Source organism: Chiloscyllium plagiosum, unplaced genomic scaffold, assembly GCF_037043375.1.
Source record: "Chiloscyllium plagiosum isolate Xiang-an unplaced genomic scaffold, Cpla_swu_hap1 HiC_scaffold_12, whole genome shotgun sequence".
Classification (NCBI taxonomy): Eukaryota; Metazoa; Chordata; class Chondrichthyes; order Orectolobiformes; family Hemiscylliidae; genus Chiloscyllium; species Chiloscyllium plagiosum.
This window is the reverse complement of record NW_028270150.1, coordinates 73331441-73350957: the sequence shown is the minus strand read 5'-3', so window position 1 is coordinate 73350957 and position 19517 is coordinate 73331441. Positions and strand designations below refer to the sequence as shown.

General features: G+C 40.8%; 1 protein-coding gene across 3 annotated transcripts in view; it reads right to left on the bottom strand.

The window, feature by feature from the left end:
• Positions 1-19517, bottom strand: part of tiam1a (TIAM Rac1 associated GEF 1a) — a 333343-nt gene that overhangs the window by 90491 nt on the left and 223335 nt on the right. For all 3 annotated transcript variants that reach the window (XM_043700703.2, XM_043700702.2, XM_043700705.2), the window contains 2 exons: positions 15447-15662; positions 6332-6411 (listed from right to left, as the gene is read on the bottom strand). In XM_043700703.2, the coding sequence (XP_043556638.1) occupies positions 6332-6411; positions 15447-15662 (296 nt within the window). The remainder of the gene's footprint in view (positions 1-6331; positions 6412-15446; positions 15663-19517) is intronic.

Below are 19517 nucleotides of genomic sequence, written 5' to 3'. Positions count from 1 at the left end.
AAGCAGCATTTGGTTCAGAGAAAGGCAGAGGCAATCCCCAGCTTGCTGAAGGCAGCCGGCTGCGAAAGAGATGAAATTGTGATTTGACTTGGCACTGGAATGCATTCCCAAGAATCCAGGGGAGTGTGGTCTCAGAGAGAGAGATTCAACCATTGGGAGATGAGCGGTCATTAAGGTAACCCATGACAGCATGGCTTTGACAGACTGTGAAAGTTTGCTATTCAAATTCACTGGGAAGGGGGCAATATTTTCATAAGATTTGGTCAAACACAGTGTACTTAAAGTTTGGGTAGGTTGCTGAGAAACGAGAGGGATGTTTGACCACAGTTTGTCTGTTTCGATATTTATCTCATGCTTAATGTTACCAAATATAAACTGTATTCAGTAATTGTTTTTTGCACAGAAAAATTTATTTTGGATGCCCAGGACCCTGGAACTGCATGACTTTATTTTCTTAGAAATACTTGTTACCTCAAATATGGTTTACTTTAAATGAAAAACATTATTCGTTCCTAATTAGGTCATCCTATAATTTGCTGTCCCATCCAGGACCGCAACAGGAGTAACATATCAGGTGCTATTAGAACTCATACGTGACAACTTAGTTATTCCTGACAATGAGTCAATCTTGCCTTTATTGTAAACGAGGTGTTTGAATGATAGCCACAGACCCTGCTAATCTGATCCGTAAAATTCTGGTAAATCAACTGTATTTGTATTTATATTTCCCTCTTGTGCTTCATCTTCATTGATTATTGTAGAATAGGAGGTTCATAAAAATCAGGTTTTAATACTGTGGTTTCCTACATTCATAGGAATTACATTCTAAACAAAAACACTAGGATCTAGTGTGCAATGAAATTGAAATATTTATTTAAACTTTAAATATGATCTTTCACCTATACCTTCCAGTGAGAAGGCAAGTTTGGATGCACTTGTTATGGCATACGATTCTTGGAACAAAGAACAAAGAAAATTACAGCACAGGAACAGACTCTCCAGCCCTCCAAAACTGCACTGATGAAGATCCTCTATCTAAACCGGTTGCCAAATTTCTAAGGATCTGTATCCCTCTGCTCCCTGCTCATGTATCTGTCGAGATGCGTATTAAATGACGTTATCATGCCCGCCTCTATCACCTCCGCTGGCAATGTATTCCAGGTACCCACCACCCTCTGAGTAAAGAACTTTCCATGCATATTTCCCTTAAACATTTCCCCTCTCAACTTGAACTCATGACCCACAGTAACGAAGTGCCCCACCCTGGGAAAAAGCTTCTTGTTATCCACACTGTCTATACTTCTCATCAGGTGACAATCACCTGATGAAGGAGCTTCGCTCCGAAAGCTATTGTGCTTCCAATTAAACCTGTTGGACTATAACCTGGTGTTGTGTGATTTTTAACTTTGTACAGACAATCACCTGATGAAGGAGTGTCGCTCCAAAAGCTAGTGTGCTTCCAATTAAACCTGTTGGACTATAACCTGGTGCTGTGTGATTTTTAACTTTATACTTCTCATGTTTTTGAAATCTCAATCAGGTCCCCCCCCCCTCAACTTTCATCTTTCCAATTAAAATAATCCTAATCTATTCAACCTCTCTTCATTGCTGGCACTCTCATACCAGGCAACATCCTGATAAACCTCCTTTGCACCCTTTCCAAAGCATCCACATCCTTCTGGTAATGTGGCAACCAGAACTGTATGCAGTATTCCAAATGTGCCCGAACCAAAGTCTGATACAACTGCAACATGACCTGTTAACTCTTGTACTCCATACCACGTCCGATGAAGGAAAGCATTCATATGCCTTCTTGACCACTATCGACCTGCGTTGCCACGTTCTGGGTACAATGGACCTGAACACCCAGATCGCTCTGTATATCAATTTTCCCCAGGGCTTTTCCATTTACCATATAGTTCGCTCTAGAATTGGATCTTCCAAAATGCATCACCTCGCATTTACCTGGATTGAATTCTATCTGCCACTTCTCTGCCCATCTCTCTTATCTATATTCTGCTGCATTCTCTGACAGTCCCCTTCACCATCTGCGACTCCACCAATCTTAGTGTCATCTGCAAACTTGCTAATCAGACCATCTATACCTTCCTCAAAATCACTTACTTATATCACAAACAACAGTGGTCCCAGCATGCATCCCTGTGCAACACCACTGATCATAGTTCTCCATTTTGAGAAACTCCCTTCCACTACTACTCAGTCTCCTGCTGCCCAGCCAGTTCTCTATTCAATTATGTTTACGTGCATTGCACACAGTCTGTGTACACAACTGAATAAATCTTAATCTATCTTTCATTGTGGATGGACTCCAATGCTAACAGCCAGCCACAGACTCGAAATTTAACTTGAATCGGCTCTGAACAAGCCTAAACCCTATCTTCCTGTATTTACAGACAAAGTTTTGTCTTACATCCCTCAGGTTCTTTTACTTTTGAAATGATATCCTATTAAGATATAAAATGTACACAAAAACATAGCATTTAACATCAGTCTGGAACAGTGATATCAATCTGTAATCAGGAATGCTCTAGAGGATGGTTAACATGATATCATGCTGTTTGACTAACACCAAAAGATGAACCAAAACAAAGCAGCTGGCAGGCCAGTAGAAAACTGTTCAACAGTCGATTAGTACCTTTGTTGGGGGAGCCCAAGAACTAGAGGGCACAGGTTTAAGATGAGGGGGAAAGATTTAAAAGGGACCTAACATTTTCACACAAAGGGTGGTGTGTGAATGGAATGAGCTGCCAGAGGAAGTGGTGGAGACTGGTACAATTACAGCATTTAAAACGTATCTGGATGGGTACATGAATAGGAAGGGTTTAGAGGGGTGTGGGCCAAGTGCTAGCAAATGGGACTACATTAATTTAGAATATCTTGTCGGCATGGACAAGTTGGACTGAAGGGTCTGTTTTCATGCTGTACATCTCTATGACTCTAACCTGAGCCACGTATATTAATACTTGAAAAGGGTATGAAAAAGCCAGAGATTTTGGCTGGAATCATTTTAACCAAACCAGCTTGCAGATAAGATGAAACTGGTGGTCTATTTTACAACTTGCCCCAGTATTATCTCCCATTGCAAAAGGTGATTGATTTGATTCTGTCAATGTGGTTAAGTGAGAATTTCCTCCAATATGTTTCCAGGATTATTGCTAGAAACGTAGAAGCATGAGGGGAACACATCATACCAAAATTCAAAATCATTGTCATTATATATCCAATAGATTATAAGACAGAAATGCATGAAACGGCAATTCAGAAATTAAACAGATATTCATTTATACAGTGGATAGAGGAAGTCATTAAATTTCTACATAAGGCACTGCATAGATAATAGATGGCTCTCAAAGCATTTCACAGGCAATATACCAATCAACTTTGCACGTAACCAGATAAGACCAAAAATAAACTGTTATTCCATACGTCTATCTCTCCTTCACATGAGCTAAACCACTCTTCGTAACAATGGCTGCAGATTTTATCCATACAAGGGCTAGTGTGAAGCAGACAAGAGATCTCCTGAAGGTAATGTTCTGATGCTTGGATTAGTTTGGGAAGACCTTGAAAGATGCTGCTTTTGCATGCAGCAAAATGTGATCGATGTGGTAGACGTTGAAGACCTGGGAGAGGAGTAGTCTTCCAAGGGCCAGGATAAAGGACATTGAGCAGGAAGAACATCACCTTCACCATGACAGCGATGCAGCATCAGGCACTGTAAGCCAGACAGGACTTAACTGACACACTTCCTTCCAATAAATGTGTTGTTGTTTTGAAAGGTAAACAGGCCCTGTTAATTCTCAAAAACAATTGCTACTTTTTGTTTTTTTTCTTGTTGTTTTCCTGTTCAAAGCAATTTAATATGAACAACTGCTTGAAGGCTTTACACTACGTGATGCTCCAAATTGAACAATGCCAAGATATAATGTTACCCTGGGTGTTAGGGTAAAATTAATACTTCTTCACAGAGCATTTTAACATGTCATGGTACGAAGGACAGTTAGCCTCTTTAGCTTCATTCTTGTAGCTGCAGTCACTATGACAGTCAATCACACAGGTGATGATGTAAAGAGACAACATTAAAGATTATGAATCTCTATTCCTAATAAAGTATCACCCATTTCATCTATGAGCCCTCAAGAGTTCTCTTTTTTGTTGTCCTCCCAATGCTTTACTGTGAAAGGATATTCGGCCTTGTAGCATTCGACTCAGTGCACAATTGGGTTCCAAAGTGGTGCTAGTGGATTGAATCCTCGAAGGTGCTGACAGTGACAGGTACTTCTGCCACTGGTGGGTGAACAAATGTGTGACCATGGTGCATACTTAATGAGGAAAGCAAGGAGAATTGAGACAGCTAACTCTATAGAGCTCACAGAGAGAAACTCTATTAAATTCCCTGAAATTGACACAGGGACAATGCTTGGTCAAACTCAGCCCAATATCTGGTAGTGTAGCCCAGAATAAGTAGTCAAACATCCGGGTTAGAAACCGAACCTCGAACCATCTGACCTAAGAGATGGAAATGTTATCGCTAAGCCAGATGCAGTAATCTCTTGACACAAAATTTGAGACCAATATTAGAGATGAGAAATACACTTGTATTTCTACACTTGTAACTATAATTCATTAAGAATATTGTGATCTTCCAGGTCACAACCGAAACATAACTCCAAGTTTCCCCAAGAACCACATCATGCAAATGGCCAAGCATTTTATTCCAACATACTCTAAGTTAGTTTGTGACAATTTACATGCACATTACTCAAATCTCATGAATACTGTTCAATCCAAATCTGGTAAAATTCTGAGTGCTGTAAAAATGGACTTTCTGCAAAGTAAAAATTTCCTGTCCCCAATCTTCCAGTCTTGGTAAATGGTACTCATCCACCAACCCTTCAAGCACCATTTTCCCAACACGTGGCATTCTGTAGATTGCACACTGGGCCTATCAGCAATTATCTTGCAATTTATTTTCTGTTGCAATGCAGATGTCAGAAGTCTGTAGTGGCAGTGGCTTACAGACGCAGAAGTCATTCCCCAGCATGCAATCAACAGCGTGCAGGTTCCTCATGACTGCACAGCTTCAGGGGAATGTTGCTTACCAGCCACCTCACAACCCACCAGACAGGAGTGGGAGCAAATCTTTCCTCGATCCTGAGGGGCTGCATAGGAAGATGAGAGATTTATACATGGAATTTTCAAACTAAACATAAACTACAGAATTGTGGAATAATTAATAATGGCCCCAATAAGTAGAGAAACAGATAATTGTTTCCTCGAGACAGTGTGTGTAAATTAATGCAGCTAGTCATCATGTAACATATCATTATCAGACCAATTAAAAACTATAACATAACTATAACTTGGTGAAAGTTATGGTTTTGAATTTTGTTTCTGTGGTTATCTACATGGAGAAAAGTAATACACATTAACCACCCAAGTAATGGTTCTGAAAACATTTGCTTTAACACTAAAATGTATTCCAAAATTAACAGAATACACCCATTGTACAAGAATCGAGGAACCTCGACAGTGCAGAAAGAGGCCATTCGGCCCACTGAGTCTGCACTGATCTTTCAAAGAGCATCCCACGCAGACCCAAATCCATTTCCATAACCCACTTTTACCATGGCTAACCCACCTTGTCTGCACATCCCTAAACATTATGGGGCAACTTAGCATGGCCTGTCTACCTAATCTGCACATCTTTGGACTGAATATTTACTGAAATGAAATTGCACATACGAAATGAAATCATGCAAATTTAGTTTTTATCACATTGCCAGAACAAAGCACAACATTTATTTCCAAAAGAACATCTTGCATTTAAATACACCATCTATATATTTCCAGAATGCATTTGAAATATTTGCAAATGAAAGCATTTTATTTATGCCATAAACTTAAAATACTAATGCTGCATATCAAAATATTCAGAACAATTCTTGTATTGCTTAACTGAGGTACCACATTAGGTAGCACTACTTTGTTTACACTGCTGGAACATAATCAGAAAAATAAGCTTCCATGAAAGTGCAGATCTCTACTTCTTGATTCTATTATATAGCTTCTACTATATTTCTAGGACTGCAGGTGATGAACAGAAAATTTAGTAACAACTGCTCAACATGGGAGGGAAGATTTACTCTAGAAGCTGGGACAATCCTAATAAGATCAAAACGATTTATATTCCAATAAAGCTACGGCTTTTTATTCAAAGTCTTCAGAATTTGCTGAATGGGCAGAAGGAAGAATTTATGGAATAAGCACAACTGCAATTGTACACCTGTATATAATACAACTGATTTACCTTACATGCTTCACCAGGCTCAAGTGATTCACTGGGTCTCTCTTTATCATGGCTTGGTTCGGTATGGTTGTTTAACGTATCTGTCCAGAAACAAATAGAAGTAATTACATAATTCAAGCAACAAATTTCAGCAATTTATCAATGATTAAAGTTTTACCAATTTAAAGTAAATTAAAGTCTGCATCATTTTAAAATTGCATCTAAATACTGTACCTGACTTTTTGATAACCTTTGATGTCAATAGAGAGCATAGCATTTTTGAATGGACAGAAAACATTTTCAGCTAAGAATGAATACAGCATGTTGTAATTAATCCCACATTACCGATACATTGTGCAGTGTTCACAGATCAGCTCAAAGCTATGACATGAAGCTTTTGTGAACAAATAATAGGACAGGTTTTGGATAACAGGATTACTGCTACAAAATCCATTAATGCTGTAAACTTTATATCTGTTAGTCTGTTCACTTTTAACAATTGTGGGAGTGTGAAAGGACATCAACAGCCGCTGGTATGGATCACTCTTTCAAGTCTGTGTAATTATTTTAAAAGCGTGATAACAGCTTGTAGAGATTACAGTATCCAAGTTCCCTTTAATTTTTTTTTTTAAAGTAGTAACTATTAGAGTCAGCACAAGAAAAATGGGATGGGCTGCAGTCTACATTAACAGTGCAATTTGTGAGTACTGATTCACTGACAACATTTTCCATTAATTCAACTTTAATCAACTTTTCTTTCCCTGCAATGCTCTGCCTCACTGAAAGGTACATATGTTTTGCACCACAGCAAAATTAGTTTTCAATTGGCACTGAAAATGTGAAGAGAAAACAAAAAACAATTCAACATTGTCATGACTGTGGCAGTATAGTAAGGAAAAGTATAGGATGAATTTTCTTTTCCATCCAAAGCAGGAGTGATACATCCAAACTGACACAGCTGCAAACATTTTTGGCTTGGGAAACCTAACCCAATCTGCTCTCCTGTTGAGCTTAACAGCTAAAAGCAGGCAGCAAATTTCACTGCAACTACTTACAAACGTCAAGCCACAGAAGTTGAAACCTTCCAGTCACTAATGGAGATCAATAACCAGAACATTTCCAGGTGACTTGACTCTTTTCAGAAGTGCTTCAAATTAATTTTTATATGATCTGTCCTTAGGATTGGCAGCATAATGTTCTAAGCAATAGATGCGATAGGAAGATTAGAAAAGGGAGGTGGAGGGCAAGAAAGGAGGAGAAGTGGCAGTTTTGATTTGGGATAACATTACAACTGTACTTAGGGAAGGTAATTCTGGGAATACTTCCAGAGAAGCTATTTGGATGTAACTGAGAAATAAGAAAGGGATGATCACCTGATTGGGATTGTACTGTAGATACCCCAGTAGTCAGCGGAAAATTGAGAAAGAAATTTTCAAGGAGATTTCTGTTATCTATAAGAATAGTAAGGTGGTTATGGGAGAGGATTTTAACTTTCTGAACATAGACTGGGACTGCTATAGTGTTAAGGACTTGGATAGAGAGGAATTTGTTAAGTGTGTACAAGAACATTTTCTGATTCAGCATGTGGACATACCTATGAGAGAAGCTGCAAAACTTGACCAACCCTTGGGAAATAAGGCAGGGCAGGTGACTGAGGTGTCAGTGGGGGAGCACTTTGGGGGCAGTGATCATAATTCTATAAGTTTTTAAATAGTGATGGAATAGACTGGACCTAAAACTTAGAAGCTTTAAGGTGGAGGAAAGCCAATTTTGATGGTAGCCATGATGTGGAGTTGCTAGTGTTGGATTGGGGTGGACAAAGTTAAAAATCACACAAAAGCGGGTTATAGCCCAACAGGTTTATTTGGAAGTACTAGCTCTCAGAGCACTGCTCCTTCATCAGGTAACTAATGGGGCAGGATCATAAGTCACAGAATTGAAAGCAAAAAGATCACAGTGTCAAGGAAATTAAAACGATATATTGAACAAACCTAGATTGCTGTTAAGTCTTTCATCTTTTAGAATGGGTTGCAGGTTTTGGTTCATTAATATGTAAAATTCATCCTATACTTTTTCTTCCTATACAACCAGTCATAACAATGTTGAATTGCCATTTTCTTCTCTTCATATTTTCAGTACCAATTGAAAACTAATTTTGCTGTGGTGCAGAACATATGTATCTTTCAGTGAGGCAGGGATTTACATATTAATGAACCGAAACCTGCAACCCCTTCTAACAGATTAAAGATTTAAGGGCAATCTAGTTTGTTCAATATATTGCTTTAATTGCACGACACTAATTTTTTGTTATAAATTCTGTCTTATGACCCTGCCCCACTGGTTATTATTGTTATAGGATCGGCAAAGAGAAGAAATGTTGTTGTTAATGCATTTACTAATAAGCAGCAGGCAAGAAAGTGATGTTGAGGCAAAGATGAAATCAGCCATGGGGAGAAAGTGAGGTCTGCAGATGCTGGAGATCAGAGCTGAAAATGTGTTGCTGGAAAAGCGCAGCAGGTCAGGCAGCATCCAGGGAACAGGAGAATCGACGTTTCGGGCATAAGCCCTTCTTCAGGAATGAGGAAAGTGTGTCCAGCAGGCTAAGATAAAAGGTAGGGAGGAGGGACTTGCAGGAGGGGCGTTGGAAATGCGATAGGTGGAAAGAGGTCAAGGTGAGGGTGATAAGTCAGACTGGGGTGGGGGCGGAGAGGTCAGGAAGAAGATTGCAGGTTAGGAAGGCGGTGCTGAGTTCGATGGATTTGACTGAGACAAGGTGGGGGGAGGGGAAATGAGGAAACTGGTGAAATCAGAGTTCATCCCTTGTGGTTGGAGGGTTCCTAGGCGGAAGATGAGGCGCTCTTCCTCCAACCGTCGTGTTGTTGTGGTCTGGCGATGGAGGAGTCCAAAGACCTGCATATCCTTGGTGGAGTGGGAGGGGGAGTTGAAGTGTTGAGCCACAGGGTGGTTGGGTTGGTTGGTCAGGGTGTCCCAGAGGTGTTCTCTGAAACGCTCCGCAAGTCGGCGGCCTGTCTCCCCAATATAGAGGAGGCCACATCGGGTGCAGAGGATGCAATAGATGATGTGTGTGGAGGTGCAGGTGAATTTGTGGCAAATATGGAAGTTTCCTTTGGGGCCTCAGAGGGAGGTGAGGGGGGAGGTGTGGGCGCAAGTCTTGCACCTCCTGCGGTTGCAGGGGAAGGTGCCGGGAGTGGAGGTTGGGTTGGTGGGGGGTGTGGATCTGACGAGAGAGTCACAGAGGGAGTGGTCTTTACGGAATGCTGATAGGGGAGGGGAGGGAAATATATCCTTGGTGGTGGGGTCCATTTGGAGGTGGCGGAAATGACGGCGGATGATACGCTGTACATGGAGATTGGTGGGGTGGTAGGTGAGGACCAGTGGGGTTCTGTCCTGGTGGCGGTTGGAGGGGGGGGGGGTCAAGAGCGGAGGAGCGGGAAGTGGAAGAGATGCGGTGGAGGGCATCGTCAACCACGTCAGTGGGGAAATTGCGGTCCTTGAAAAAGGAGGCCATCTGGGTTGTACGTTTTTAGAACTGGTCCTCCTGGAAGCAGATGCGGCGGAGACGAAGGAATTGGGAGAATGGGATGGCGTTTTTACAGGGGGCAGGGTGGGAGGAGGTGTAGTCCAGGTAGCTGTGGGAGTCGGTCGGTTTGTAGTAGATGTCCGTGTTGATTCAGTCGCCTGAGATAGAAATAGAAAGGTCGAGGAAGGGGAGGGAGGAATCTGAGACTGTCCAGGTGAATTTGAGGTCAGGGTGGAAGGTGTTGGTGAAGTGGATGAACTGTTCAACCTCCTCGTGGGAGCACGAGGCGGCGCCGATACAGTCATCGATGTAGCGGAGGAAAAGGTGGGGGGTGGGGCCAGTGTAGTTGCGGAAGATGGACTATTCCACATATCCTACGAAGAGGCAGGCATAGCTGGGACCCATGCGGGTGCCCATGGCTACTCCTTTCGTTTGGAGGAAGTGGGAGGATTGGAAAGAGAAGTTGTTCAGGGTGAGGACCAGTTCAGTCAGTCGAAGGAGGGTGTCAGTGGAAGGGTACTGGTTGGTACGGCAGGAAAGGAAGAAACGGAGGGCTTTGAGTCCTTCGTGATGGGGGATGGAAGTGTACAGGGACTGGATGTCCATGGTGAAGATAAGGCGTTGGGGACCGGGGAAGTGAAAATCATGGAGGAGGTGGAGGGCGTGGGTGGTGTCCCGAACGTAGGTGGGGAGTTCTTGGACTAAGGGGGACAGGACCGTGGCGAGGTATGCAGAGATGAGTTCGGTGGGGCAGGAGCAGGCTGAGACAATGGGTCGGCCGGGGCAGTCAGGTTTGTGGATTTTGGGCAGGAGGTAGAAGCGGGCGGTGCAGGGTTGTGGGACTATGAGGTTGGAGGCGGTGGATGGGAGATCCCCCGAAGTGATGAGGTTATGAATGGTCTGGGAGATGATGGTTTGGTGGTGGGGGGTGGGGTCATGGTCAAGGGGGCAGTAGGAGGAGGTATCTGTGAGCTGGCGTTTGGCCTCATCGGTGTAAAGGTCGGTGCGACAAACTACTACCGCGCCTCCCAGCCATGATCATATTGAATGGTGAAGCAGGCTCAGGGGGGTTTAATTGCCTAATCTTGCTCAGAGTTATTACGTTCTCTGTTTTTAAAACTTAAACAAAAGAATTCTATCAAGACAAGACCTAGGTCTACATGATCAATTATCAAATCAATTATAGGGCCACAAAGCGCCAGGGAATCAGGTCAATGCCAGCCTCGGGCAACCGTCTATGTGGAATTTGCACATTGTCCCCATGTCTGCATGGGTTTCCGCCAGGTGTTCCAATTTCCTCCTACAGTCCAAACATGTGCAGGTTAGCTAATAAAAAAAATCCCCACTAGTGTCCAGGGATGTGCAGGTTAGGTGGGATGGCCATGATAAAAAAAATCTATGCGGGGGTAACATGGATAGGGTGGAGGGTGGGTCTGGGTGAGATGGTCTTTGGAGGGGTCACTGCAGATTTGACAGGCCAAATGGCTCTTTGTGCAGTGTAGGGATTCTATGAATCAAGGAATGATCATCACTGTACAGACAACAGCATGTCATCAGCATTAAAGATGAAAAAAGGACAGAGAGATAATCAAACAATGAAGCATGATTCCTTCCAGTTAAGGTGCCATAAACACCACGGTATCTATCAATACGACTGCCAAAGCCCACTGTGTGCCAACTTAAATTTCCTTCATAAATTCTCAGCAAGTCATACAATTTTCTTTAAAAGATCATTCAGAACTAAATCTAGTGCTCTTAGTTTTAACCTACTTCAAATTGTTAGTAGTAGGCTTATATAATTTTTCTACCAGCAGTGCTCACTGGGAAGGAAAGGGTGAAGTACATGTTGGGACCAGCTTATGCTTTACGACACCGTGCTTCCAGGTACTCAATTCGATGACCATTTTACAACACACAATAAGCACCTGTATGAATTATGTTGATAATATTAATTTACTTGTTTCTAAAATATTGGTTCGAAATGTCCTCCATTGCTTTCAACGGCAGGAGATTAACACCAATTCCAATAAACTCCTGGCAAGGCTGCAAATTCTACTTTACAGAAATGCCACATTTGGTTTAAACCTGTGATCTAAGTTTCATTATTCAGCTTAAAGCAATTTAAGTATTATCTTTTTGCACCAGATATAAAATTTCACAATAATTTGATATTTATTAGGTGTCAAGTAGTTCAGTTTCATTTCATTTAAAAGCAGCTTAAAATAAAGTTTATGATACTTTAGTTTCTATCTTAACCTTATCACTGCGTACCAATATAAATTTCCCTTTCTCTACAATAAAGTTTAAAAAAGTGAAGTCTTTGAGTGGTTACCTCCTGGATTATTTTCAATTAGACCATTTCAATGTGATTAGCTGCTTATTCTGCTTGATTACTGAAGTGCTGCTAGATGCGTAACGATGCCTTTGATTTACAATCAATCAGATTCAAAACAACATCAAAAAAAGGAATTAAGTGTCTCAGAGATTGCTAGATACTTTGAGGTCAGCAGCAAGCACCATTATGTTGCTGCTGGCCACAAGATATGGTCCATTAAGTATCCTTTCAATATCCCAGTTGATTTAGTATCAGAAGCATAGAACAATGGTGTAAATTGTTTTCATCACAAAATGACGACTCCTATTTAAATTCCTACATCAACATAACTGATATCACATCCTCTCCCATACAGAACTGATTAGCAGTGAAAAGAAACCAAATTTATCCTACTACATTGCACTCATTTGGTTTGCACATTGTACTAAAGTTTAAATAACTTCGTACTGGTATGACATTGATTCGAATGTCATGCTGGTTAGTTGTGTGAATGACTGAACTAAAAATGTATAGGTAAAAGTTGCATACGGGGCTTTATGTATTATTATTCCAACAGTTGCTAACATAAGCCCAGAATGTTACTATTATCCTTAATCTAGCTATTCAATTAATTCTCTGGCAACACACATTCTGTCCGAAACAGACTTCTATCTTCTTTCTGTTTCTTGATGCTTTCTCATGCAAATCAGGGTTTTATTCTGAGTTTTGGTTTAAAGAAACCAAGAAAAGCAGGCACCCTTGGTGAAGAAAGCAACAGAACGTTGCAAAAGCAAAGTCCAGGTCACATATAACCTTTGTTTTACATTTAAAACCAGAAATTCATTTTCTAGCCATTCCTGCAGTTAGAAAGCACTGTTTTACATATTACCTGAGAATGGAACAACTATTCATTTCAACACAAAATACCTCTATTCAAGGGTCAGTGAGAACCTTTGCAAATTGTGACAGAGCATAAGTCAATCTGCTGGTATTCATTTTCTTCACAACTTCAAATTGGTGGTGGTTCAAATCCATAGACCTAATTCCACTGGATCCAAAAGAACCAGCTAAACATGCTTGCTGCTATCCACCGATCTCCAACCACAGAATAAAGAACAAAAATGAGTGCCCACTTATCTCTATCATCTTACCAGCAGCCCCATAGTATTGATCTGATTGGTTCTGCTAACTTTCAAATCAATACCTGTCTATCTATTAGTAAAATAAGGTTTTAGTGCATCTTTGCAGATGATGCAGAGAGAGAAAGGAGCATGTTTAGTTATTGCCAGGATACCAACTTAGCTGGCTTTCATGGGCCTGTGACAAATTTCACAGCTAGATTTGTGGTCTGGTACACAAGGAAGTTTTGATCTTGCAGATCATCTGTTCTAATGTTACCTTACATTAGGAACAAAGCAACAAACGAAAAGTCCTGGAGATAGTCAAAGTGGATGAGTAAGACAGCACATTGAAAAGGCTAAGGTATTATTAGAAACTAAGTCTGAGACTTATTTATCTGCCAATTCCCATTAAAGAATTTTTCTTCATTATTCTTTGGGATATGGACGCATCAGTGGATGTATAAAGTTTGTGCATGTGGAGCCAATCAAGGGGTCTGCATTTTCCTGGACAGAGATGAGTGTCTTCAGTATTTTTGTTGTTGTTCACATATAGGAAATGGAGAATACTCTATCATAATTTTGAAATGTGCCTTGTATTAGTGGGGTGTGTTTGGGGTGTCAAGACCTGAGACATAGACAAAACACACAGCCTCTAATCTGCACATGTACAAGGTGGCGTTAGACACAATTTTGTTTCCCAGCCCTTGTACATCCTGATTATTATTACAGAAGCCATCTATTTAACCAAGCCTGACTATTGGGTCTTCTTCCATATTAGCATAAGCTATTTCATTGTTTGAGGATTTGCAAATAGAACTGAAACTTGTGCAATCATAAGCAAACATTCTTACTTCTTTATGTTGAAGGAAAGGTGATTGATGAAGCAGTCTTTGGCCGAGAACACTGCCCTGAGAAACTCCTGGAGCTGACCGCAATAAATATGACTATTTTCCGTGCTGTCAGGTAAGGCCTTGGCAATTCATGAGTTTTTTTTCCACCATCTGTTCCCCACGGACTTCAGTTTTTCTTAGGACCCTTTGAGCCTTCTACTTATTGTTGCTTTCAAACCAAGGACAGTCACTTTCACTTTCTACCATAGACTGCTGCAGCTCAGAAATAGCTCACTTGATCTGTCAAAAAGTGCTGATGTTTTTCCGCCTGTTCATCATCTAATCTTAGCTCACTTTTTCTTCCCTGTAAACACTCTTGAGTAAATATTGAATTTTATGTTTTTAAAAAAATACAAATGCTGGTTCAATGGTGTGTCAAAGAATTCCAAAGATCTAACCCCCATCTAGGCAAAATTATTTTTAATGTCACCCACCATGTAGAAAGCAAAGTTACATTGCGTGCAGCATGGTGGCTCAGCGGCTAGCACTGCTGCCTCACAGTGCCAGGAACCTGGGTTTGATTCCACCTCGGTGACTATCTGTGTGGAGTTTGCATATCCTCCCCATGTCTGTGTGGGTTTCCTCCAGGTGGTCTGGTTTCCTCCCACAGTCCAAAGATGTGCAGGTTAGGTGGATTGGCCATGCTAAATTGCTTATCGTGTCCAGGGATGTGTAGGCTAGGTGGGTTAGCCATAGAAAATGCAGAGCCACAGGGCTAGGGCAGGGGTGTATGTCTGGGTGGGATGCTCTTCAGAGGGTCAGTGTGGACTCAAAGGGTTGTCTGGCCTGTTTCCACACTGTAGAGATTCGAAAACATTTTTATTCATATTTAAATTAGAAAAATGTTAAATGATAGTTATTTGCAATAATGAGACTCCAAAAACATTACATTCTAGACAGCTGTAGAAGCCAACATATATGGCCTTTATTTCATGTTACAAAACCACAATCTAGACCAGCATTGCCAGAATATCATAAAGAAAATTTTTTAATCGAATCAGGTAGAAAGTGATTAGCAATGTTAGGCATATTTTTAATTCAATTTTCCTTTTTAAATATAGACAGGAATAAACTTGCTGCTTGTACTACCATTTTATCCAATTTCCATTAAAAACATATGGGTGGGGTGTAATACAACTGTTTCAAACCCAACAGTTTCCCATGAGGCAGTTTAAAGATAAAATCACTCCTATGGCATATTATTGTACTATTGCCATTAAAGACACTCCTATGGATCATAAAGTATTTAAAAGGGAACTGTAGTCACTACCTTGATGGCTGCAAACAAATCCACTGTCACTCAATGCATCAGTTGCCACGACTCGACGAAGAGGTGAAGTGCACATACATCCATCCACTGGTTGACCAATTGTTCGCAGAGTGAGAGAAAGTGATGGTGCAGAGAGGATAGTCTTCAAGTCAGACACAACCAGATCTTTGGCTTTCATTTTATTAATTTCCAAAACTTCATCACCAACTCTTAGACCTAATTGCAAAAGCGAAATTTACTACATTAAAAATTTACAATTCCGAAAGTAATATTCACCTTCCTTCAGCTTTTTTAATGTTTTAAACTTTATTTTAAACTCTTCTCTCAAGATGCATTTCTGACAGCCTTAAAAGCAAACAACTAGTTCAGAGAAACCCTGAGGGGGCTGGGCGTGTCAGCAGCCTTGGGTCGATCATTCGCCAATTTCTTCTTAAAGTATGTGGAAAAAAGCCTAGCCTTATAACAATGCTTTTGCAGGCAGTATTGTCACCAAGCTATTTCCTGGCATCAGGAACTCATTCTACACAAAAAAAGAAATTGCTCAATTCCTTCATGATTTACCTACACATGTTGAGAGGAAAAGCATCAAGGGCAAATGGAGAAGTGGTGCGCACAGATTTTTGCATTGAATTGAGCAATAATAAAATACAAGTCCACAATAATGGCTCTATATTGTATGCTACTGAATTTCAGAAGGCAGTATATAGATAACAATTTGGAGAGTTGTGGATTAGCAGTAGAGTTGCAACTTCAACAGTAATCATTTAAAATGAGTCAACAAGTGCACAGACAGTTTGCAAGATTGATTTCTCAGACTAGCTATTGCTACTCCAATTAGTAACAAAAGGCTTGGTTTTACATAAGTGGAGTCGAGTGAATAGGCAGCCAAAGAGCAGGGAGGTATTTGAGATACTGCAACCGCGCAAAATAAAATGAAATTAAATGAATATAACAATTTGAAAAAAAAGGGCAAAATAAGTCAAATTGGGTATTTCACTGGGAAAAAAAAGGAAAATCATATTAAAATTATGTCAGAGAACACAAGAAATAAAATACAAGATTTGACTCCTACCATAAAAATAAAGTTAGGAAGAGGGTAGGAATCATAGGCCAAATACCCTTACTTCAGCTGTTAATGAGCTATTAGATTTGATCACTTACAATGACATTACTGTGTACATGGAGAAAAAAAAGAGATAATCCGAGCTAGACAAAGAAGGTTCTAAAAATTAGATCATATTGATCGAATTTACAGAATTATTTTGAAGCAGAGTGGATAACTCAAACTGTAAACATATTTTATAGAAAACTTGCAACAAAGATACTGGTGTATGGTATTAAGATGAATGCGACAATATGCATTTGGTGGCAAATGGAGGGAAATAAAGAAAAGTACACAGCAAGCCAGAGCCAACCTTTTCAAAATATAGCCTTTGATTATTCTCAGCTTTTTTGGGGAAAAACAAAATTTAATATTCTCTGAAACAGAATGCAGGAATCATGACGTGATTTACTCATGTCAATTAACAGCAACAAAGGCAATACTAGAATCAATGCTGCCTGCTATCTTGAATGACTGTGTCTCTAGCTGGTGTTAACTATGTTGCTGACTGACAAGACACCGATGATGGAGGCCATTATTGTAAGCAGGCTGTACCAACAGTGTTACTTGAGCCTTGCTTACTGTTCTAGCAGCAGTTAATTTTCACTGATTTTACAGGGACGTAGAACACACTCTTTGCTTCAGCACCAGTCCACAATGAGCAGGTCTGAAGACTTCTTGAAGGGGAGGTATTACGAGCACTGACATGTGTGTTAGTGCCTATCTGTGCAGCAAAGCCTTATCTCAAATCATCTTGCATATCCCTGCTTTGGTCAAAGAAGTTGCTCTGTTAATACTGTGCGATAGCTTGCGCACAATGGCAACCCCATGTTAAAAGAATCTACGCACAGGTATCTTCTACTTCCTCAAAATAAAATTTGGGATGTATTCCATGAGGGTTCTGACGTGCAACCCCAGCAACAATAGGAGATGCCATACAGTCAAAACCCAATTAGCGTGGCCTGCTGAGATTCCCCCAGCCATTCAACTCTTTCAGCCAGTCTCAAAGTTGAGGCTAAGTGTGGGGCTAACGGACAATTAAGTTGTCAATAATTTGTCCTTTACAGGCCTCAACTGGGCAAGAGTGGGTGGAATACCCTGCACCTCACCACTCACTGCAAAACTGTCAGAGGTCATTGGGAAATTTTATTGACCCTTCCCTCATTCCAGTCACCTGGAAATCCCCCAATAGGGTAGATAAAATTCTATCTCTTGTGCCTTTTTCCTTTCACATTCAGTACCAGTTGAACTGGGAGCCAGAGCTGCATATCATGCCCAGAATTGTGCTACCACCCAGTGAGATCTCTAGGAACTGCAGCTACAGAGATTTCTCAGTGATTATAATTTTAGTTTCTTGTAATATCCAAGATAGATGCTTGTCATGTACTACATTAATACAGAAAAATGATCCACAATTCATTTTCTGTTGTTGACCGCATGATTGGATCTGATGAATAGAGACAGGTTCTATACACAGTAACAAATGGTACATGAGTTGTCTACATCTAAGACAAGAGGCAAGGAAAGCAGAGACAACCAGCTCTCCAGAGGGCGAGGTCATAAATGAGTTCTGCTGCAGAGACCTCAGTGGAGCACGTCAATGGAGCAGCCTCCAGGGAAAAGCTAATGGGTACACACAATAAAATGGGTTGTGCATAGAGCAGCCCAAATTTGAGTCATTTGTACCAAGATGGCACACTCTGCAGCCAGTTCCTCTTGGCCACAGGTATTCAAAGTCATGCTCCAAATTATTAGCAGTCTCCTTCACTGAAATTCAGTTCTGCTCCATCATCCACACTGCAGTGTCTGAGGTAGAACTGTGTTGCAGTTCCAGGACAGACAAACATACAACAGTAAATAGGCAGTGAGGGAAAATCTGTGAATGACTCGTTTACGCTTGTATTCTTTGATTTAGATATTAGTTTTGAATGTTTGTGCTGCACTGGCTTTTTATTTTTTGCAATCTGGCGAAGTTGATGCTGTTTACTTGCTGTTTTCTCTATTGCTCTTCCAGTACTACCCAGCCAAGTTTCTGTTTTTGGGTATGTTGAAGGAGAAAAGTAAAGTCGTGGTGAGAGTTGGCAAGGAATGAGAGGTGTACATTTGTATAACCAGCAACTTGTGAATGAGAATATATAGAATTTTCAGAAAGTGCCATGGAAAGAGGAGATGCCAGCATCTTCAATCATTTCCCTCACAAAACTGGCTCTGGCTGCAGCAAATCATCAGGATGAGGATATTCAGCTGCACTCTAGCTTGCACTATAAAAAAAGTACGCGTGCCAGTCAGTATGGGTGATATGCCCATCATTGTTGAAAGATGGTAGTGTGGGTTTGAGCTGCGAGATGTGAATATGAGATTTTATGCATTGCTAAGTGTGTACAAGGTGAAGCTATGATTGTTGAGTATGAATTCTGCTTGATAAGGAATTGACGCCAGGTGTGATTGGGCTGTCGTGTATCAAGTAGTTACTGAGTCTTGGAGGGATGTGGCATTTGAAGGAGTATGCTCTGAACTTGACCACTAGTGTGAGGACGCAACATTTTTTAAACAATGTATTCAGGTTCTCAGGGCTCTATTCCGGATATTAAACATCTGGTTCTACCATTTCCTGGCTCCCAGCAAATAGAGCAAATGTCTTCCTCTGCACCTCACCAACAGAGATTATTATTGCACTGGAAAATCCTGGAGCCTCTTGCTTATGTGTTGGACCATTAGAATGCTTTCTTCCATGACAGAATGCATTGTAGAACTACTTTGACACTTGCTTCAGCCAGAAAGGACCTCCCCTTTGAACGGTGCTAAAGTCTAAATGTTATCGTAGTTACCTTTTTCATTTTTGGGCCCCATGCCGTGGAATGCTGAGTATAACACAAATTAGCAAACAATATTTTCTGTATTTGTCACAGTTACACAGTCGAGAGCCAAGTTTCAATGTTGCCCTTGAGAGCCGAATCATGCCAATGCTG